This window comes from Lepidochelys kempii, chromosome 10, assembly GCF_965140265.1.
Source record: "Lepidochelys kempii isolate rLepKem1 chromosome 10, rLepKem1.hap2, whole genome shotgun sequence".
NCBI classification, from domain to species: Eukaryota; Metazoa; Chordata; order Testudines; family Cheloniidae; genus Lepidochelys; species Lepidochelys kempii.
The window spans coordinates 102,778-123,300 of record NC_133265.1 but is presented as its reverse complement, the minus strand read 5'-3'; the positions used below and the strand labels follow the sequence as shown (position 1 = coordinate 123,300).

The window sequence follows — 20,523 nt, the reverse complement described above, 5'->3', positions numbered from 1 at the left end:
CCTTTCTCTGTTCCTCCAAAATTGGGTCTTGGAGATGATCTCCAATGGATACTCTATCCATTTCACCTCCCTCCCTCCCTGTCCCTCGTCAGAGACCCTTCTCACTAGAGACTGTTAAGACAGGAGATAGATCACCTGCTATGCCTGGGAGCCATAGAACCTATTCTGGCTCATCTCGGAGGCAAAAGCTTTTATTCATGATATTTCCTGATCTCTCCCCTTCCCCTCCCCCTCTCCCCCCCCCCCCAAAAAAAAAAAAGAAAAAGAAGGTTGGAGACTCCTAGTGGATCTCAGAGCACTGAACAAATACGAGCAGGCACAAAAATTGAAGACTGTCAGAATAGCAGCGATTATTCCATCTCTGGAACAGGAAGATTCATTCTTGGTCTTGACCTCCAGTCAGAAATACTTGTGCTCTTTTTCTTCCACTCATGAGAAATGCGCTCACAAAAATCATGACAGACAACATAGTGTGCATGTACTACATAAATCATCAAGGGGGTGCTTTAGCACTTCCATAGCTTTAGCACTTCCATGCCAAGGGAATTGGCACATTGGGCACAATGTTTTAATTTCTGCCGCCTACCTACTGGGAGTGCAACGTACCACAGCAGTGTCAGTTGCAAGTTGTCACATGACCACGAGCGGGAAATGAACTCAACGGTACTCCGCAGCATAGTTTAACAATGGGGAACCCCAACAATAGACTTGTTCGCTATTTACTTGAACAGGAAATGCCCCTGCTATTGCTCCAGAGATGGTCTCGGAAAACACTCATTAGGGGACGTTCTCCTTCTCCTAGCAGAAAAAGGCGTCCTATATGTCTTTCCCCATTTCCTCTGCTCCTGAAAGTCCTGATAAAAATAAAAAGAGAAAAAGCAAATGTTATACTGATTGGTCACACCTGGCTGAGACAGATGTGGTACCCATACCTGTCTCAGCTTCTGACATGTCCACCAGTCCCTCTTCAACCCACTCCTTATCTCCTCTCACAGAACAAAGGACAAACTCTCCATCCCAACCTACGGAAACTCTATCTTAAGGCGTGGCTCCTTCATGGTTCCAGTACATAGAGAGCTGCTGCTCTAAAGAGGTGCAGGAAGTGTTACTACACAGTAGAAAATGGTCTACCCAATGCACTTACCTGCAAAAGTGGACAAAGTTTCAGGTTTGGTGTAATTCCAAACAAATCACCCCAGTATTTTCCATACTCACTGTAGTGTTGAACTACATACTAGTTCTAGAGAGGACAGGACTATCTCTCAGTATTCTCAAATTACACCTGGTGACCATGACAGCTTTCCATCAAGTGATAGAGGGATACTTGGTTTTCACACACCCAAAAACTACAAAGATTCCTCAAGAACATGGTGAACCTCTTTCGCCAACCCAGACACCCCACTCCAATGTGGGACCTAAATCTAGTTTTAAAGGGCCTAATTAGGCCGTCCTTTAAACTTGCTTGTTACATACCTGTCAATGAAGACAGCATACTCTTAGTGACCATTACTTCAGCAAGGAGAATAGAGGAGACAGAGGCATTAATGGTACCCCCCGCACCCTCTTCACAGCATTCTTTAAAGACAAGTTCACTCATAGGCCACATTCAAAGTTCATTCCCCAGGTGGACTCATCTTTTCATGTAAATCAACTTGTTCACCTCCCCACCTTTTACCCAAAGCCTCAATGTGACAACAGGGAGGCTGTACTATATATGCTAGATGTTAGGAGGGTCTTGGCCTTTTATTTGGACAGGACAAAGGCCTTTAGGAAATGTCCTAAGCACTTCCTATCCATTGTGGAAAGGTCAAAAAACACAATGATATCAGCCCAGAGACTCTCCAGATGGGTCTGTATTAGTCGTTGCTATCATGCTCACAGTGTGTTACCTCCATCTGGGATCTGTACACATTCCATGAGATTGGTTTTCACCTCTGTTGCTTTCCTCAAGAATGTTCCTATCTTGGAAATCTGCAGATGGCAGAGACTTGGCTGTCTGCTTATACATTTGCAGAACACTATGCGATTACTGGAGGCTCTGCTTCTGATGCTATCTTCGGCTCCACAGTATCATCCATAAGAGACTTGACTCCAAAGTCCCACTTTCCCATCAAGGATACTGCTCGAGGGTCACCTACAGTGGAGCACCCATAGGGACACTACTCGAAGAAGAAGAGGAAGTTACTCACCTTGTGCAATAACGATGGTTCTTCGAGATGTGTATCCCTATGGGTGCTCCACAACCCACCCTCCTCCCCTCTACTTTGGAGTTCTCAATAAGGGCTGTATGGTAGAGAAGGTGGTTTGCCCAGGAGGGTGGTTTTCCCATGCAGCGCTAATTAATCTTGAGACAGAGCACAAGGGAGGGAGAGCGTATGTGCGGGCCAAATGGACTCTGTTACCAAAGATGTCCAATGAAAGGTGCAGGGACGCATGAACACCTAGCGTGGAGCACTCATATGGGGACACATGTCGAAGAACTATCATTACTGCACAAGGTGAGTAACCATCTTCTTTTGATGGGATTCTATAGATCACTCTACAGCCAGGTAGAGTGAAAAAAGGAGTAATTCAGTGTACAGTGTTGTGTTTACCTTAGCAACCCGGAGTCCTACAAATGTTGTCTTTTAAACACTATAGTATCTTAGATTCTTGAAAATACAGCAACATCTGTAATAAGACTGTATATTCTTGGGATGCAGATCTTTTTTTGTTTCTGTGGATTTTTGTTGGACCATTTAATGAGGAAAAGCCTTCTGAGTTACAAACATATATTTGGTACTAAGTTTGTTACTGGCCACAAATATATAAATATTACATTACACCATTTTCAAATTGACTTTGTTTATATTATTATGCTTTCAGAAACAAAGTTTTTATTTGTGTAGTTAAATGTTTCCATATCAGAGGTGGTGTTGTTGTGTTTGGTTTTGGGTATGTAATTGTTGAATTCACACAGCTAAATACAAAATCTGTGTGTAATTTGTTGGGGATTCCTTCAACAGAGGACACCATGAATGTAGTCATACTGCAAACTGGTTGTCAATCAAAGCCAGGCCCTCATCTGTTTTCAGCAGACAGCATAGGAATTGCAAATGAATGGAGCAGCAGTCTTAACTCCACAAACAGCATTACAAATAACAATGGGCAGTCTGGAAATGTAAGTTTAAATACTTCTGAAAAAGTTACTGCTAATGATCACTGTGCCAATATATAATTGTTTGTTTTATTTATCAAACATCTCTTTTTACTATATGTATATTACAACAAAAAAGAAGCACCTTACTTAGACATTAAAAAGTCAATACAAATCAGCCCTCACATGTGGCAATAAAGGTTTTTAACTGGTTCTGAATACCTAGTGTAATGCCTGGCCTCTACCTGAGTACCCGATTTAATTTTTTATTACCTCTGTTTTTTCTCTCTCTTTCTTTCTTTGTCGATGCAGTGAGGTGACTGTAGGTACTCAGGTACTACAGTGAGAAGTGTCATATAAATACCTAAATAGAATTCCTTTAATCAGGGAACCCCAACATTTGTTATGTAAACACAGGACACCATAAGGTTGGTTTCCCTTTTGGAAAGTTTTCATTAAAGCAAGCTCCTGTCTTGCTACAGCTCTCCTTTTTATTGTTTTCTGTTAACAGGAAAATCAGATAAGAATTTGAATATACAACTATGCACTTGACATTTTACTTTAAAGCTATCTTCAGGCTGTTTTTGGAGCCATTGTATATTTGGTAGTTAAGAGGCTCTCCAGTATCAGAGTAATGAGTATGATGTAAATTATCCTATTCTGCCAAATTGAGTTGAAGGGAAAAGGAGATGGAATTGATTATAGAGTCTTTTTTCTCTACCATTTAGCCATACTTGGAAATGGATCATGTTGGTATGCAACAGTTATTTTGAGGTAGTTATTGTGGTTAGATGTTCAGCTGCATGTTTGTGTGTTCTCCCTGTGTGCTGTCCCAGCTCTGCTCAGATAGCTGGTGCAGCAGACCTCGAGCGAACCGTCAAATGACTACACTATTCTTTAAGGTATGAAGGCACCTAGCTAGGTTTATTGTCGACGAAGCAAGGTACTGGTATCCCACAGACTCTACTGGACCACTGATACATGTATACCCATAACAATGAACACAGCTCAGTCAGTGGCAGGACTTTCCATTTCCCTCTCGGCTGGCCAAAGACACTCCCTCTGAGATCCATCTTTATACACCAATACAAATAAGTAACATATTGCCCCGACGTATCAGGATGCCACCTTCTGACGTATTTGGGTGCTACCCTTGCACCTGTAGGTTCAATCATAACATCTCTATCCATCATGCTGTCATCCTGACCTTATCTTTAGGATGTGTCAGTGTGTTCCTGTTATCTTTGGGGAATGTGCTGGTATTGAGGTGTTTTGATACCACCCTTCTGGAATATGCTTGCGTGAGTGCTCAGTGCCCAACACCTCTTAGGAATGTGTTTTTGCAATATCAGCCCTGTGCTTGCCAAATTCTGTGAGCAGGGCCTGCCTCTTGCTCACAACCTGACTGCTTCATATCAGCAAAGTTTTGACCACTACTTTAGTTCAGGAGTCTGATACAAAGGCTTATGTCTCAGGCTGTCTTCCTACTACAGCTCTGAAGATCAGAACCCCTGGTCTAGCCCTTCCTACCTCTTCATTTACTTGATTTTTCATGTTTCATGAGCAACAAAGACCCTTCTGTAGCTCATGAGTATATGTGTATTTATTGGTAGAACTTTCACTAACAGGTTTCCAACACTAGTAGCTTTTTGTTTGGAAGATTAAAGCAGAAATCAAATATAGGTTACATGTTTTAAAATAAGGTTAAAAGGAAATGGCTAATAAATGTGTTTAAAAATCCAGAGGTCTTTATTGATGCAGGTTCTGCAGCTTCACACGGTTGCCTTTGGCCAACCATAAAGATATATCTGTGTAGCTGTCTACACTGTGCCTTAGCTCTCCAGTATGAAATCTACTCCTACAGCTCCCTCCAAAAAGCACTTCAGGGGACTGTCAGGGGCATACCTGTTCCACAGTAGGAACCACTCCTTTTTCTGCACAGGAACTTGAGTTCCATTGGACTCCTTGGCTCAATTCTGTTTGCTCCTGAGGCTTTCAGCAGTGACCTATAAGAGGCACCTCCTCCCTCAGAAACTCTTCAATCTGCTCCCACTTCCAGGTGACTGTGTAAGAGTACCAGGGAGAGTCTAATGGCTATCTTGTCCACAGGAACTCTCCTGCTGTTCAAGGACTAAGTTTCATCAGTTCTCTCCACCCTCCCATGTTCTTATACTCAATCATTTGCTGCAGTTAATCTAGATTAATTATTAATTGCCACAGTTTCTTACCTTTGCCATTGCCTTGATTAATTACTTAGCTGCTGTTATCTCCTCCATGCTTCCAGGATCCACCTTCTGAGACTTAAACTCCTGCCTTCTTATCTGCTCTTCCCCTGCACCCTGGTCTCTTCTTTTCCTCTTCCCACTTCTTGAGCTCTGTTGTGTTTTCTCTTTTACACTTCTCTCTTCCACCATCTTAATCTAATCCCAGTCTATTGTAATTTAGATATTTACTGGGCAACTCCTCCCTCCCTGCTTCTCCCTATCCCAACTACACCTTTTCCTTCTTGCCTCTGGCAATATCTCTCTCAACTGCAGCCTGCTGTCACCCATTTCTTCTTTGTAGTCATCTTGATTAGCCACTGATGCCCCTTCTTGCTGGCTCCAACTTAGTTGCTGTTCCCTCTTATCATTCCTCCCCTCTTTTCTGCTATTCCTAAAATTCTTGTGGTGGTTTTCCTTCTGCTGCTGCCTTTACGCCCCACTGAATTCTCTCTTTCTCTCCCCTAGTGCTATCTTCATAGCATCTTCTCCTCTCTTTCTTTCACCCTGCAAAAAGGCATCATCAGCAAAGGCATTCTGCCTTCAGATGTTTGTTACTTCAAACTGCTTCCAGAGAGGAGGGATGGTCCAATAATTAGGGCACTTGCTTTGGACTTGGGAGGCCTGAGTTTATTTCCCTACTATGTCCCACACATCTTGTGTGGCCTTGGGCAAGTCACTTAGCCTCTCTTTGCCTCAGTTCCACATCTGTAAATGAGGGTAAAAGTATTTCCTACTTGTATAGATATGTTGTGAGGATAAATGCATTAAAGATTGTGGGCATGCTATGGTGATGGAGGAGGCCATATAATCACTTTACATGGATTCCTCCCTCACTTACCCATGGTACATCCTTACTCATGCATCTGAGTCTTTGCTCCCCTTTTTGTCCGTTTGGCTGTCTTCTGTTATTCCATGGCCTTATCCTTCCTCCCCATTTCAGTGGGTGACTCTCTTCCTTTCTCTCATTTCAGTCCTCACCCCCTTTTCTGGGAAGTTTAACTTCCACATTGTCCCCTGCTGATTATTCTAACTCTCAACTGATTATTGTAGCCACCTCGAGGTCTTCCCTTAAACTCATATTGGGTCCTTTACCTCCATTTTCTGACGTCAGCTTTGAACCAGCTTATGTTACCCACCTTTGTCACTTTCTTAACTTAATCTTCATCAAGCACGGCTTTTCCCCTAAACTCTTAATTTCTGCATACCTGCTTTCTAACCACTCTTTTCCATTTTAACATAATTAATTACTCTCCTCTGACTGCATCACACAAGCCTTACATAACCTCTAGTCCATGAACAACTCAGATTCCTCTTCAGCTTTCAACATGATCCTTCATTTCATCATTTTTTGTCATTTCTTCCCTTGGTGCCATCCTCTTCTCTACACTCAACCCTTTTCTTCACTGTCACATCATTTGTGTTGTTCCACCATCCCCATATTTGACTATCTTGTCACATCAATTTCTTCCATTCCTGCTTCTGTGCTGCTAAGTGTGTGTCTACACAGGGATAAAAGCCTGCGGCTGGCCCAGGTCCCCTTGCTTGGGCTTTGGCTCTGGGGCTGAAAAATCACTGTGGAGACCCTCAGGCTGGAGTCCAAGCCCGGGGACCCTTCACTCTCTCACAGTCCCAGAGCTTGGGCTCCAGTCCGAGCCGAAATGTCTACACAGCAAATTTTTTCAGCCCCAGGGTCTGAGCCCTGTGAGCCTGAGTCAGCTGGCCTGGGCCAGCTGCAGGTTTTTATCCCCTTGTAGACAAACCCTGAGTGCGTTAAAAGAAAGTCTAAGGGTTTTGCAGATGCTTTCAACTAAAGTTCATTCTTTTTTCCACCAGTTCTGTCTACATATTTGACACTTATGCCTACGACTCCTGCTGCCTATTCTCTACCCTTGACTCTCTCCTGAAGCCTCTTCTGCAGCTACCCCCTCCTCTTTCAACCTAGATCTTGCTGGGTTTTTTTTCCCCAAGGAGAACATTGATATATCAGAGGCAGTGTTCCTCTTCTCCCCTTTCTTTCCAACCTTCACCTTCTCTTCCTTCACCCTTTCACTAATGCAGACACATCTTTCTTAACCTCTTCTGCCATCCCATTTTTGTGGTCCATTAATTTCCTGCTCTTCACCTCCAAGTTCCTTGAGCGTACTGTCTACTTCAGTTTCCTCTAACTCTCTCTGTTCCTTCATTGTCTCGCATGATGGCTCATCCTCTTTCAAACCCTTTTTCCAGGGCTCTATTCTTGGTCCCTACCTCTACACTGTTCCTCCTGACATCAACTCATGGTTTTAATTACTATGTCTGTGCAGATGACTTCAAAATCACTCTGATCTCCTCCACCCTCAGTTTATTTATGCATCCCTAACTGTCTCATCAATTCTGGATGTCCTGCCCCAAACTCAAATTAACTATGGCACAAATGGAGTGTTCCTCTCAAACACTTGTTTCTTCCTCCCTTTTCTATTACTGTTCATAATTTCACTATCCTCCCAGTTACCCAGGTTTGTAACTTTAGTGTCATTATTCAACTTCTCTCTCTCCTACTCCCCAGACATTCAGTTTTAAAGCCTACAGATTCTTCCTCTGCATCTCAAACATAATCTTTACATTATGCTCTATACATATTGCTAAAATGTCAATTCATGCCCTAGTCATCTGTTGCCTTGATTATTGTAGCTCCTTGGGGTCTTCCCTTACTCTCATATTTGGTCCCACATATCCTTCCATCAAGGTACCATTAAAAGCATCTTTCTTGTCCAATACTCTGACCACCTCTTTCTCTTATTAACACATACCCAAATACCTAACTTGCACTGGCTCTCAGTTCTCTGTCTCAAGGCTCTGCATGTCTCTTCTATCTCCCAACTTCCCTGTTCATGCCTTACATTCTGTCAGCTTTGCACAGCATGACATATCCTTGGTGGTCTCCTCCCATGAGTGATTCAGTGCCTTTTCTTACACAGCCTCAAGACTTAGAATAACCTCACTGACTCATTGCATCATGCAGCCATACTCGACACCTTCAAATGCTTTTCAAGATTGATTGCTTTTGGTTAGCTTTGCAACCATGGAGATAATCTGGTTGGGTAGAAAGTGTATCGGAAATTAGGAATATATGAAAAACAGTGGTCCCAGGAAAAATCTCTGGCCTGTAAGAAACTGGGACTTATTAAAAAAAAAAAAAAAAAAAAAAAAAAGTAAAAGGGGAGGAAAGATGACACCAGTATGCACAGAGGCTGTGATATATATGTGTGTGTATATATGTATGTAATGTGTGTGTATATATGTGTATATACACACCAGAAAGAGCAATGCATTTGCATCACATAGGTATAAGAAACCATGTACAAGGATGAGAAAGAAGCAACATACTTCTCTTTTTACATCAAGTGTGCTAAATCTGAATCTTGCTAGTGGAGCATGTTTTAGGCTCTTCTTAATTCTTTAATGCCATTTTTCCCATTCCACTGTTCACTGTTGGTAATGAGGCCTCAGGCGTGGGGGATGGGAGCCAGGAATAGCCCTTGTTTTCTAATCCGGGAACCGTTTCCCTCTCTGGCCGTGGACAAGTAATTCAATCTTTTTGTCTTTGTTTCCCTATGTATAAAATTTGAGTAAAACTGACCTATCATGAAGGGTTTTTTGAGGATTAATTAGCATTTGTAAATTGCTTTGAAGAAGAAAAGGGCCATGGAACATGTTTTCTGAATTAGAGATGAATACAACAATAAGGCGCTGAACAAATCATAACTAAACATTTTATTACAACATGCGGGGCATATTCTCCCCTTTTTCTTCTGTGCAAGCATTCTACTGACATCAGCATTCTGCACTCTGGGGAGTATAATCACGACTGTACTCTGGCCAACAGACTAAAATTAAACAAAATTCAGCCCTCTCCTCTGAGTTTGACACCACTGGTCCAACGAGTAATCAAATATACTGTATTTGTGCAATGTGGATGAGTTAAGGTTGCTATGAGAACTACTGTACTTAGATTTTTTTAACTCTGATGTTTAAATTTTCACCCTCGTTGCATTTCACACAGTTTTTTTTTTCACTTCCTAGATTTTTTTTTTTTAATAAAGAGAAATATAGATAAGAGAGCAGAAAAACAAAAGCATCACACTGGTGCATGCTTCTTGGAGACACAGTCACCTGTCCTAGGGCACAGTCTGGGGACCCGTTCCTCAGCCATGTCTTGAAAAATTTCCCATATGCTTGGGCTCTGCACCTCAGAATGCTGTCCTGCCACCACACCAGGGAGGATTTTAAGAATTGTTGGGGTTACAGATGAAAACATAGAAAAAAGGCAGCAGATCTTGGTGGTTTTTGTCCTGAACTTTTCCCTTTACATTAAATATGGCAGGAGCACAGTACCCCTATAGGTTCTGTCATTCTTCCAATCCCCATCCCAGATGCAACAGTCTGGAGGCTGAAGTTCACTGTGGATTGTGAACCCCAGAGCAAGGGAAACTTGATTGAGCAAGCAGTTTTCAAATATGAATAACTTCGGGCAGTTTTAGCTCAAGTTTATGTAGCCTTAAAGGTGATGTGCCCCAAACAACCATATAAATGAGCTGTGTTGTGAAGGACTGAACCTGAGAATGGTGGAGGTGTTCAGATCTGGTTTTTAGCTCTAATTTGGAGCTCTTGGTCATGGAGAGCGTTGTCTTTGGTCTTTCCTGTCCAATTTGTCTTTCCAGCTGTGAATCAGTTGTGGAGGAGCACTCTTGACTTCTCACTAGGGCAATGACATTGGCAAGTAATGTCTAAGTTCCGGCAACCATATGTAATAGGCAGAAACTCTGTTCTACCTAATTTTTTTATAGTACTGAGGAACTGTTGGCCGGTTGTCAGAGTGACACTGTATGTCCAGTTTAAAACTTGAAACATGTTTAAATTTAGCAAAGAACTGCTGCTCTAAGAAGAAGCCTCAGGCCAAGTTTGAACTTTAAAAAAATTAGCTACTTTAGTTATTTTAACTCAAGTAATATATCAAGATAACGGGGGGCAGGACTGTATTTTTATTCTGGCTCAGATAACTCAAAAACAGATTGACTTTCATACAGTTTTCCACCTTTTGAGCATGAAAAGTTTTAGCCCCAAAGGAAACTTCCTCAGAAAGTGATGATTGAACACAGGGTTAGAATAGGTTTTGTTTTGCAACTTTTTTATTATTAAGCATTTATGAAAATTAAAGGTTCCATTTTTAAAATTTGTATTTGTTTGCAGTAGTGCCCACTACGTGCAAGACACTTTCCAGCCACTTAAGAGGATCCTTGGTCTGAGGAGCTCATAATCTAAGGATAAACAATTAGATAAAATTAAGAGGAATAACAAGCAATTAATATACAAGTCAGCTTGATTCACTATAGATGGTACACAGAGTCTTTAATTAATACAGAGCAGCAATAATTATTGGTAGATTTTAGGCAATATAATTTAGTGACTAAGAAAATAAAAAATAGTTAAAGCATAAACAGGTTAAATAATTCAGTAAAATCAGTTTTACTGAAATATTCCCAATTTTTGTGGCATTTTAAAAATAGATATTAAAATCCAGGTAGATATCAGCACTGTTTGAAAAATCACATTTTTGCCTCTCTTCTCCCTTAATTTAAACAAGATATAAAGAAGGCATGATGAGTGTACAAAATAAAAATACAAAATTACAAAACAAAAGTCCACGAATCCAAAGTTTCTTGAGGTTGAAGATTCATTCTGGAAAACAGTGCCACGTGCTTGACTCTGCCTGAAAGCCAACCATTTCAGCATTACCAGAAAATGTGATTGGCCTGTTCTGTTACATCACAGGAAGAAGAAATCCTCAGAGCAAAATTTGTCAAATATGTAAGATCTAACAATGGATTATGCAAAGGTGATTATTGTAGATCACATCATGAAAATCTCACTGATCTCAGCCAATTTGCCCTCCAAATCCTGGTATTGCTGCCAGATCCAGTCCGTGTAATATGTGGCTTCTCCAAATTTACCTATAAAGTGATATTGTCTGAATATGATAATCTCAGTGAAGTAGAGCCTTTCCGAACAAAGAATCCTGAAAAGAATATTGGACATCAACTAACTCATAGTACACATGAAAATTTTAATACATGAGTTTAAAATCAGTTTTTTATTACTTATATTGTTTTCTTTTAAAGTTCACCACCAAAACAAATACTGAAAAATTCCCAGATATTTTTAAAGGTATAAATTTAGCTGTCTTCATATACTGTGCAACGTTGTTTATAGGCATGTCGTTCCCAGTATATTACAGACACAAGATGGGTTAGTTAATATCTTTTATTGGACCAAATGAGACTAGGTTAGAGTTCATAAATGAACTGTTAATGCACGTCAGCAGGGTACACATGAACAATTAGTCCGTGGCAGGCTAGTGCAGGGTAAATTCAAACCCCAGCTTGCCTCAAACTAATGTTTCTGTAAACAAGGCCTTAGTCTTCCATCTTTTATATTGGTAAATAATGTTTGTATCCCATCTGTAAATCCAGGCTCCCTTAATATGATGTAAAGATGATGAAAGAGAGATTTGAATGAATAAATAATTTTAGATGTTGCTAAAATTCTTTTTCTGCGTGTGGTTTTAAGATGCACCATAATCTATCAGTGCTAGAGGCAAGTTCATTACACCATCAATAATAAAGATTCAGTTCCTCTGCAGTGGTATAAAGTACCTGTTTCTAACTCTTAGGGTCAGGGTCACCTGCCCTTAAAGGTGTTACTAGTCCAGGCGTGAATTATTGCCCTAGGCCTTGAGCTAATTTAATTTTGCTTTTTGCTTTTTTTTTTTTTTTTTTTTTTTGGAGGAAAGGAAGTTGAAAGGTAACTTTGTTTCTGAGTTAAAGGCATTTGTTTGAAGCTGCTCAGAAATTTGAAATGTTAAGTCACGACAAAGTGAGCAGAGTTCATCTGAGGCAGCCAGCGATGCATTATCAATGTAGTTTATCAAATAGAGATCACTGCCACCACATGGATAACAAATTTAGTTACATTTAATTTATTGTATTTGGTTCTTTTGAACCACAATTTATGAATTAAGGTTTTGTGTAATAAGTATTACAAATCCAATGGCATTTCTCATAAGAGTAGAGATCGATGCCAGATTTAGCCAAAATTCCTTCCTTTGCTCTAACTCCCACCCCTTCTGGAAGTACTGTTCGGTAGGCATCCACCTAACTGCTGTGGACCCACCCAGAAGTTGCTTTATGCCAATGATGAAGTGATTTTTTGTGTGTGTATAGGTGTGGATTGTGACTTTAGGAGCAGTCCTGAGGAAGATGTCGTATGCAAACTGTACCACCCCAAGAGTTAGTCTCAGGAGGCATTGTGACTCAGTGAAACACCACTAAGTCACAATATTTGTCCTGGTTTCTCCTTGCTTTGAGGCCAGGGGGTAGGGATAAGGAATTAATAATTATTTGTTGGTATATGACACCCTCATACTGGCTCAACTGCCCTATCTCGTGAGTTTGTGAATGGCAGGTCCACCGACAGCAATTCCGGGCGCCAAGGCCATTCCTGGGGGGTGTAGGGCCTGGGGTGGAAATGATGAATCCGTCATTTCTGGGACCAACCACGCTGGCCATTCGTGCCGGCCCACTGGGCCCCCCAAAGCACGGGGCTCGGAGCGATCACATGCTCCTGGGAGCCCTGCAACCCATCCCTGGCCCTTGTAAATCACCCAGGCCTCTTGGCAATTGCCCCCTTCGGCAGGCCTGGTGAATGGAGGTGGGGTTAGCTGCAGATCCACCATTTCCACTTACTCATCACTCTCCTGCTCTGTTGTGAGGAAGGATAGGGAAGAAGATAAGCCAACACACAATTCATGCTTATTCCTACATGCCTAGACACTTGTCTGGAAAACCTTTGCAGGTGCAGTTTTTGTGCCTGTGTACATTCTGCTGCTGGAATACTGTGTCCTGTTCTGGTGTCCACAGTTCAAGAAGGATGTTGATAAATTGGAGACGGTTCAGAAAAGAGTCATGAGAATTATTAATGTTTTTTGAAAAACATAACTTACAGTGAAAGACTCCAAGAGCTCAATCTATTTCATTTATCAAATAAAAGATTATGGGGTATTTTGATCAGTCTGTAAGTATGTACATGGGGAACAGAAATTTGATAATGGGCCTTTCAGACTTCCAGACAAAGATATGACAAGATCCAGTGATTGAGAGTTAAAGCTAGACAAATTCAGGCTAGAAATAAGGCATACATTTTTAACGAAGAGGGTAATTAATTATTGGAAGAATTTAACAAGGGTGTGGTAGAATCTTTATCACTGGAATTTTTTTAAATCAAGATTGGGTGTTTTTTTCTAGAAGATATGCTCTAGTTTAATCATAGCTATTGGACTTGAAGCACAAATTAATTCAGAGGAGTTCTGTGGCATGTATTATGTAGGAGGTCAGCCTAGATGACCCCAAAGGTCCATTCTGGCCTTAAAATCTATGAATGTATATAGTGCAAGTCACAGTCTAGGCCATTAACTGTGAAGTGCTTTGGAATGATATGAGATGTAAAGTACCATTTTAAATTGAAAACAAATTAGGCAAATATTTATATTCTATTCTGCAACATATGAGATGTATTTAAAATAGAGCCATAAAATTAAAACTTCCTTAGGTAAAATTTCTTCAAGGAAGAAATTAGGCTGGTATGTTCATGAGCCAACCTAGCTTGAGAAAATGGCTTGTAAGACAGAGCGCCAGTAACACTATTGACAAAATTTTTATTCTAAAACTAGAAGAACATGTTCAGACTGATTAAATATTTAATACAGTTCTAAGTCAAAATTGCCAAGTTTTAATCAAGTTTTAATCTCAGTCACTTACTGGACTTAGTCTAGTTCAGGGTTTCTCAAACTTCATTGCACCATGACCCCCTTCTGACAACAAAAATTACTACATGACTATGGGAAGGGGGATTGAAGATGGCAGCAGGGCTGAAGCCTGATACCTGTTGCCCGGGGGCAAAGCCAAAGCCTGAGCCCCGCTGCCCAGAAGGGGGGCCAAAGCCGAAGCTTGAGGGCTGCAGCCCTGGGCGGGAGATGGTGGTGGCTGTAACCAGAACCCCGCTGCCCATGGGTGAAGCCAAAGCCTGAGCCCTGCCACCCAGGACTGAAGACTTTGGGCTTCAGCTTCAGCCCTGGGCGATGGGGCTCAGACTTTGGCTTCAGCTCCAGGCTCCAGCAAGTCTAACACAGGGATAGGGTGGAGAAACAGAGAAATCTGTTGCATTTCTGGTTTTATTCTATCATTGTTGAGGTGGGTAGAAGTTTCCTGACTTTCTGCTGCAGTCATATCAGTTAGATAACACAGAGCTACTTCTGCATGCATGGTGGGAAGGAAGACAGGAGACTAGAAAACAAATGGAAGAAAATGCTGCCCATAGTAGTGTTGTTTGGTAATAAGCAGATTTAGGTTTTTGTTCTTGATTTTACTCATCCTTTAAAAATATTTTATCCTTATATACTATTTATGTAACTGTGGCTAGGTATGAGAGCACATAGTATAGTATTAAGCAAGTAGTGCGACAACAGTGGTGGGTGAAGAATAGCTAAACAAAATGAGTGACTTTGGAGGAGAGCATGTAATCAGAGAGAGGCTGTTGTAGGTCCAAGGGGTATTTTAAAATAGGATTTAGTGTTATGTTTGGGAGAAAGAAATAAAGATAATTCAGAAGTGAGATGAACCAAGTTAAATGTCAGGTGCAAGAGGGAGAACAAGAGGCGAGGAGAGCAGGGATAGGAGTGGAGTTGTATGAAGTCCTGCAGGAAAAAAAACATGATTTCATTCAGGTAACTGATTATGCAAGACAGTTCAAATACTAATTCATTCTAAGAACATTATAGTATCACACTAACAGTACAGCAACTGTCCTGGAGGTGGTAGTTCTGTTCTAAACTCCTATTTTCAGTCATTTGAAACTGTCTAAAAACATCTATTTTGGGGTGAAACTTATTTTGGTTGTGGATTATTTTATATGGAAAGTTTGAAGAAAATGTATTACTTTGTTTTACGAGTTATTAGAATATGACAAGATGTCTTCTAGACATCGAGAACTTTAATTGTATGCTTTTTGGTGCACAAATACATACGGTTAAAATATTTTGGTTTAAATCTTCACACTTTGTGTATGGTGGAATGACAGTTGTGTGCTTTGATCCTATTTGAAGGAATTTTGATTTTGCAATTACAAAGTTTTGCACATTTTTCAGATCCGTTGGCCATGGGCAGCACACCACTTTACTTAGTGATTTAAAATGAAGTTCTCCTCAGAAAAGTGACTTTTTGTTAAAGAAAAAAGCCTCTCAGTGTTCTGTGCTTATCTCAGTTATGCTTCATATCTATTTTGCTCAGTTTACAAGTGTAACTCTTCTGCCCGTCAGAGTTGGCAGCAACAAGGGCCAGGTTCAATATCTAGGGGATCCATTCCAATAACACAATGCAAACCGGCTCGAGCCCCCACCCAGTGACCTGGGACAAATATATACCACCCCCGCTGGGCGCCTCCAAGAGGCAATACTTCCCCTCTCGCAAGCACATAGTCTGAGTGTAGCAAAAGTCTTTTAATAACAGAGAGAAACAATGTGGCATTATGTTGGGGAAACACCACCAACAGGATTCATAACACAACCCATGAGCAAAAAAAAAACCCACCCCAAGCAAATTGGGGCATGCCCTTTCCCTTTGGTTCTTGAGTCCAGCAACCCCAAATCACCCAAAGTCCCAAAAGTCCAATGCCCCAAAAGTCTCTGTCCCTGGTCAGGGCAGCCCCAGAGTTTGAAAGTTTATCTGCGGAGCTTTACCTCCCAACCTGGGTGCAAATGGGACGGGGGTAAGAGGCACCTTACATGATCTGAAGCTGACCGCCCCATAGCTCCATAGCTTAGCTTCGCTCCGCCAGCCGCCCCACGAACTCCTTCACTCAGCTGCTCTCTGCTCTGCCAGCCACCCCACGAACTCCTTCGCTCAGCTGCTCTCCGCTCTGCCAGCCGCCCCACGAACTCCTTCACTCAGCTGCTCTCCGCTCTGCCAGCTGCCCCACGAACTCCTTCACTCAGCTCCATGGCCCACAAGCAGCTCCTGCCATCCACAAACTGCTCCGCGTCGAACTGCTTCACCAGCCGGTCCACAAGGCACTCCAGCTGTCCCGCAAACTGCTCCACAATAGATCTTCAGGCTCCCCCACTACTTAACACAACGCTCAGTGATTTCAGCTCTTAGGTGAATTCAGCTTGTAGTAGGGGAGCCCCAGTGCCGGTGCACTGTCAGCCCAAAATGGGTGCTTTATTGGCAACCTGAATTTGTCTAGCTTCAGCTTCCAGCCATTGTCTCTTGTTATACCTTTGTCTGCTTGATAAAACAGCCCTCTATCAGAATTTTCCCCCCTGTATATAGGTACTTTTGAGATTATAATTAAGGCTGTTTTAGTCACAGGTATTTTTAGTAAAAGTCATGGACAGGACACAGGCAGTAAACAAAAATTCACAGCTTGTGACCTTTCCATGACTTTTTACTATATGCCCCCGACTAAAACTTGGGGGGGGGGGAGGCGGCTCGTGGGTGCGCCTCGGGTGCTCAGACGGGGGGCGCACCCCGGCTCCTGGCAAGCAGCAACCTCCAGCTCCTAGCTCTATGTGCTGTCTCCACTCTGCCCCAAGCCCTGGTTCTGCAGCTCCCATTGGCTGGTAACTGCGGAGGCAGCAGTTGGAGCTAGGAGCTGAGGGAGGGAAGTTCCTGTCACCCTTCCGGGGAGCCCCCCCAGGTAAGCACCGCCCTGCACCCCAATCCCCAGCCCTGAGCCCCCCTCACCCAAACTCTTGCCATGGGGGGGACCCAAGACTGGCCCAGCAGCAGAGGGTGTGACTGGCCCAGGGGCTGCCCGAGCTGCTCAGGAGGCTCCTGGGCCAGCCCCACGGGCCTCTGTAAAAATCACAGAAAGTCACAAAATCCATGACTTCTGTGATCTTCGTGACAAACACAGAGCCTTAATTATAATCAAGTTACCCTCAGTTGTTTTTACAGTCTTTTAAGGTTGGACTGAATACTGTACCACACATTTATAAACTACAGAACTACTTGAGAACAGCCCACTTCTTTTCCTGAGACAGTCATCCTTAATTTTTCCAATTTCTCACTTACTGTTATACAAAAATGTTAACATGTTAAAGCTCAAGGATATAACAAATGTAAACAATACTGTCTTTGTACAAGGGCAGCCTTAGAAAAGAAACTTTTTGGGGTTACAAGAAGTGGCATCTGAAGGAATAATGATTGGATGCTGTAACATTAACATCATAGCCAGATCATGACATCGTTACTTATTGATTTCAATAGGAGTTTTGCCTGAATAAATCTTGAATAAGGATTTCATGATTTTGCCTGTGGTGATTGATGGTGGTGGTTGTGGTTGTTCAGAATTTATATAGCACCATATGTTCACATGGTGCTTTACAAAGAAGTTAAACAAACAAACACATTGGGACTAATGAGGTTTTCCCTCAAAATACTTGGTTTGCAGGGGATTACAGAAGGCCAGATCCATTTATGCAGACTCCTCTTGTAGCTCTGTGGCTTCCTAGTTCCCCCTTAGGTACATGGGCATTAGCGATATGGAGCTGAGTTGCCAGAGCTTCCTTTGCTGGTGTGTGCTCTAAAATTTCAGTGAAAAGGTGGACTCACAGCTGGGAAGGGGCAGAGGGGCAGCAAAAAAATTATTGCAGACGCAAAGCTACATTAGCTTTTGAGCAGGTTAATGACAAGGCTGAGGTGTGGTCATCCTTACCTCCTATTCTTACTCTGTGCATGGATTCCTAGACCCTGTGGAGATTCTCTGCAGGGTCATATGTGGGTGGGGGAACAGGGCAGCGCCACATATAGCATTCTGTCACCTTCTCTGACACAGAAAGGTGACAGTCTGTACATGGAGTCTTCCCATGTTTTTTTACAACACTATATCCCTTGGTATCATTTTCATCTTCCCTTGTGTTCTCAGCTCCCTCTCAAGTTAGTACTTGCAGTAGATTTCATTAACATGCTCTTTATTCATCATCTTTCTGGTCCTTACTGAAGATGTCAAATAAGACTGGTGCTTACGGCAGTTCTCCCAGTGCCTGGTGGACTGCTGCCCCTCAGGTTGTGATATATCACTGTTTATTTTTACCATTTGTTTGCAATTCTTCAGCCAGTTTTCAGTCCACATTAAATTTTTTTATCCCTCAATTTTAATTAATTTTTCAAATAAGATACTCTATCAAAAGCTACGTTTACCATTTTTATTTTCCTCCAGTAGCTTTTGTAAATATATCCCACAAAAAGCTGTCATGTATGTTTGGCATGATTTGTTGTTTATAAGGGAGCTATACACAAGAATAGTTATTAAATAGTACATAAGACCAACGCATCTTTCATGTCTGGATAACTTTACCATCATCACTTTCATGTCTTCCATCACTTGCATAGACTTTATTAAATATTTATCTTAATGTTTTCAAAATATTAAAGAGGAGGAGAGTGTGTCCCTGCTCCAGTGTGTAGTGTGTTTTACCTAAACCATCATGCTAATTTGTTAGTGCATGTGTATAAAAAGTAATGTCCATTAGCCAAAATAAAATAGAATTGGATTCATGCTACTTTTTTGCCTTTACTTTGTTATAAAAGTAATGTTGTTGACTGAATAGTCAGTTTCTTAAGAGTCCATGTGTTTTGGTAAGATTAAAAATAAAGCATTGCTACAGTTATGGTTGAGGGTACACTTCCATTTGAAACCCTTGTTTTAAGGAGTTTTTAACTTTCTAGAAAAATTACCATTAGGAATTAAATGTCTTGTACTTGTTCTTATGCTAATAGTAAAATTTTTGTGATAGTTTATTTAAATTTCATGAGGTTGTTTTCCAACTTTCCTGAGTACTGAAAATAGGCATTGATTAATTTGACAAATTACATATCCTTTTTTTGCAGTGAGCTATTTCAAGCAATGTCATTTTAAGAATTCAGACTTGGCATACGTCTTCCTCAACAAGGAATGTTTGCTATGTGTCTTCTTTTTTTTTTTTTTTTTTAAACAAGCAAGTAGATGGGAAAATAGTCGTGAAGGAGTAGACATCTGTATATTGCAAGACGATAATGTCCTTTTTTTTTTTTTTTTTTGGAAACAAATATGCACTCAATTATCCCTCTGAGACTGTTTTTCTATACATATTCAAAGAACCACATAGGACCAAATTCAACCCTAGTGTAAGCAAACACAATTCTGTTGAAGTCAGTGGAGTCTCAGTAGGATTGAGTTTGCTCCTACTATATGAGTTTTGAGTTACTGTTTAAAGAAATACAGTTAGGTATGATAGTATTTGTAACATTGACTTCAGTGGGAGTTGTATCTGCATATGACAGGGCTGAAATTGGTTCATAGTCTCATCTGTTCATTTTCCAGATAGAGAAATGTCTGGGCTGAATTTTTCACCAAAAAAGGCAGAATTGTAGGGCCAGAACTTCAGCTAGATCATTGATTTTAATTGAGTCTTTTGATTTTCACCAGTGGAGGCTTTGGTCTATGTCAGGGGTGGGTAGCCTACGGCCTACAGGCTACATCCGGCCCATCAGACCTTTTAATCCGGCCCTCGAGCTCCCACTGGGGAGCAGAATCAGGGGCTTGCCCCACTCCGCCTGCCCGGTGCTCCCCAGTCCCTGACTCACAACTCCTTAAGCACCATCTTCCTGCACGCAGAGCCACACTGCGCAGGCATGACCAACACTGCTTACCCAGACTTTAGCCCGCTGTTTCCGGGATTGGAACCCTGCCCCAACATGGCACTGAGCCCAATCCCCGAAGTGCCAGCCTCCTTGCATCAGCCTCCGCCCAAACTAGCCAATAATCAAGCCCAGCAGCATCCCAGGATACCACCCTCCAGACTCTCGAAACTGCCCAGGGACCTCACTTGTCCCAGCTAGCGGACCTGGTACGGCCCCCTTGGTATCCCTGCCGGCAGGGCCCCTAGGAGTCCCCAGTAGTGCCCCTGTAGAGCACTGCCCCCCGCAACTCACCCCATGATTACCCCTGCCCCTACTTCAGTAACATCCCTTATAGAGCCCCCCCCTTTGC

General features: G+C 41.9%; 1 protein-coding gene across 7 annotated transcripts in view; it reads left to right on the top strand.

The window, feature by feature from the left end:
- UNKL (unk like zinc finger) overlaps window positions 1-20,523 on the top strand; it is a 163,167-nt gene that overhangs the window by 68,541 nt on the left and 74,103 nt on the right. For 5 of the 7 annotated variants that reach the window (XM_073361545.1, XM_073361548.1, XM_073361547.1 and 2 more), the window contains one exon: window positions 3,006-3,160. The exons of the other annotated variants lie outside the window; for them this stretch is intronic. In XM_073361545.1, the coding sequence (XP_073217646.1) occupies window positions 3,006-3,160 (155 nt within the window). The remainder of the gene's footprint in view (window positions 1-3,005; window positions 3,161-20,523) is intronic. 7 annotated transcript variants of the gene reach the window in all.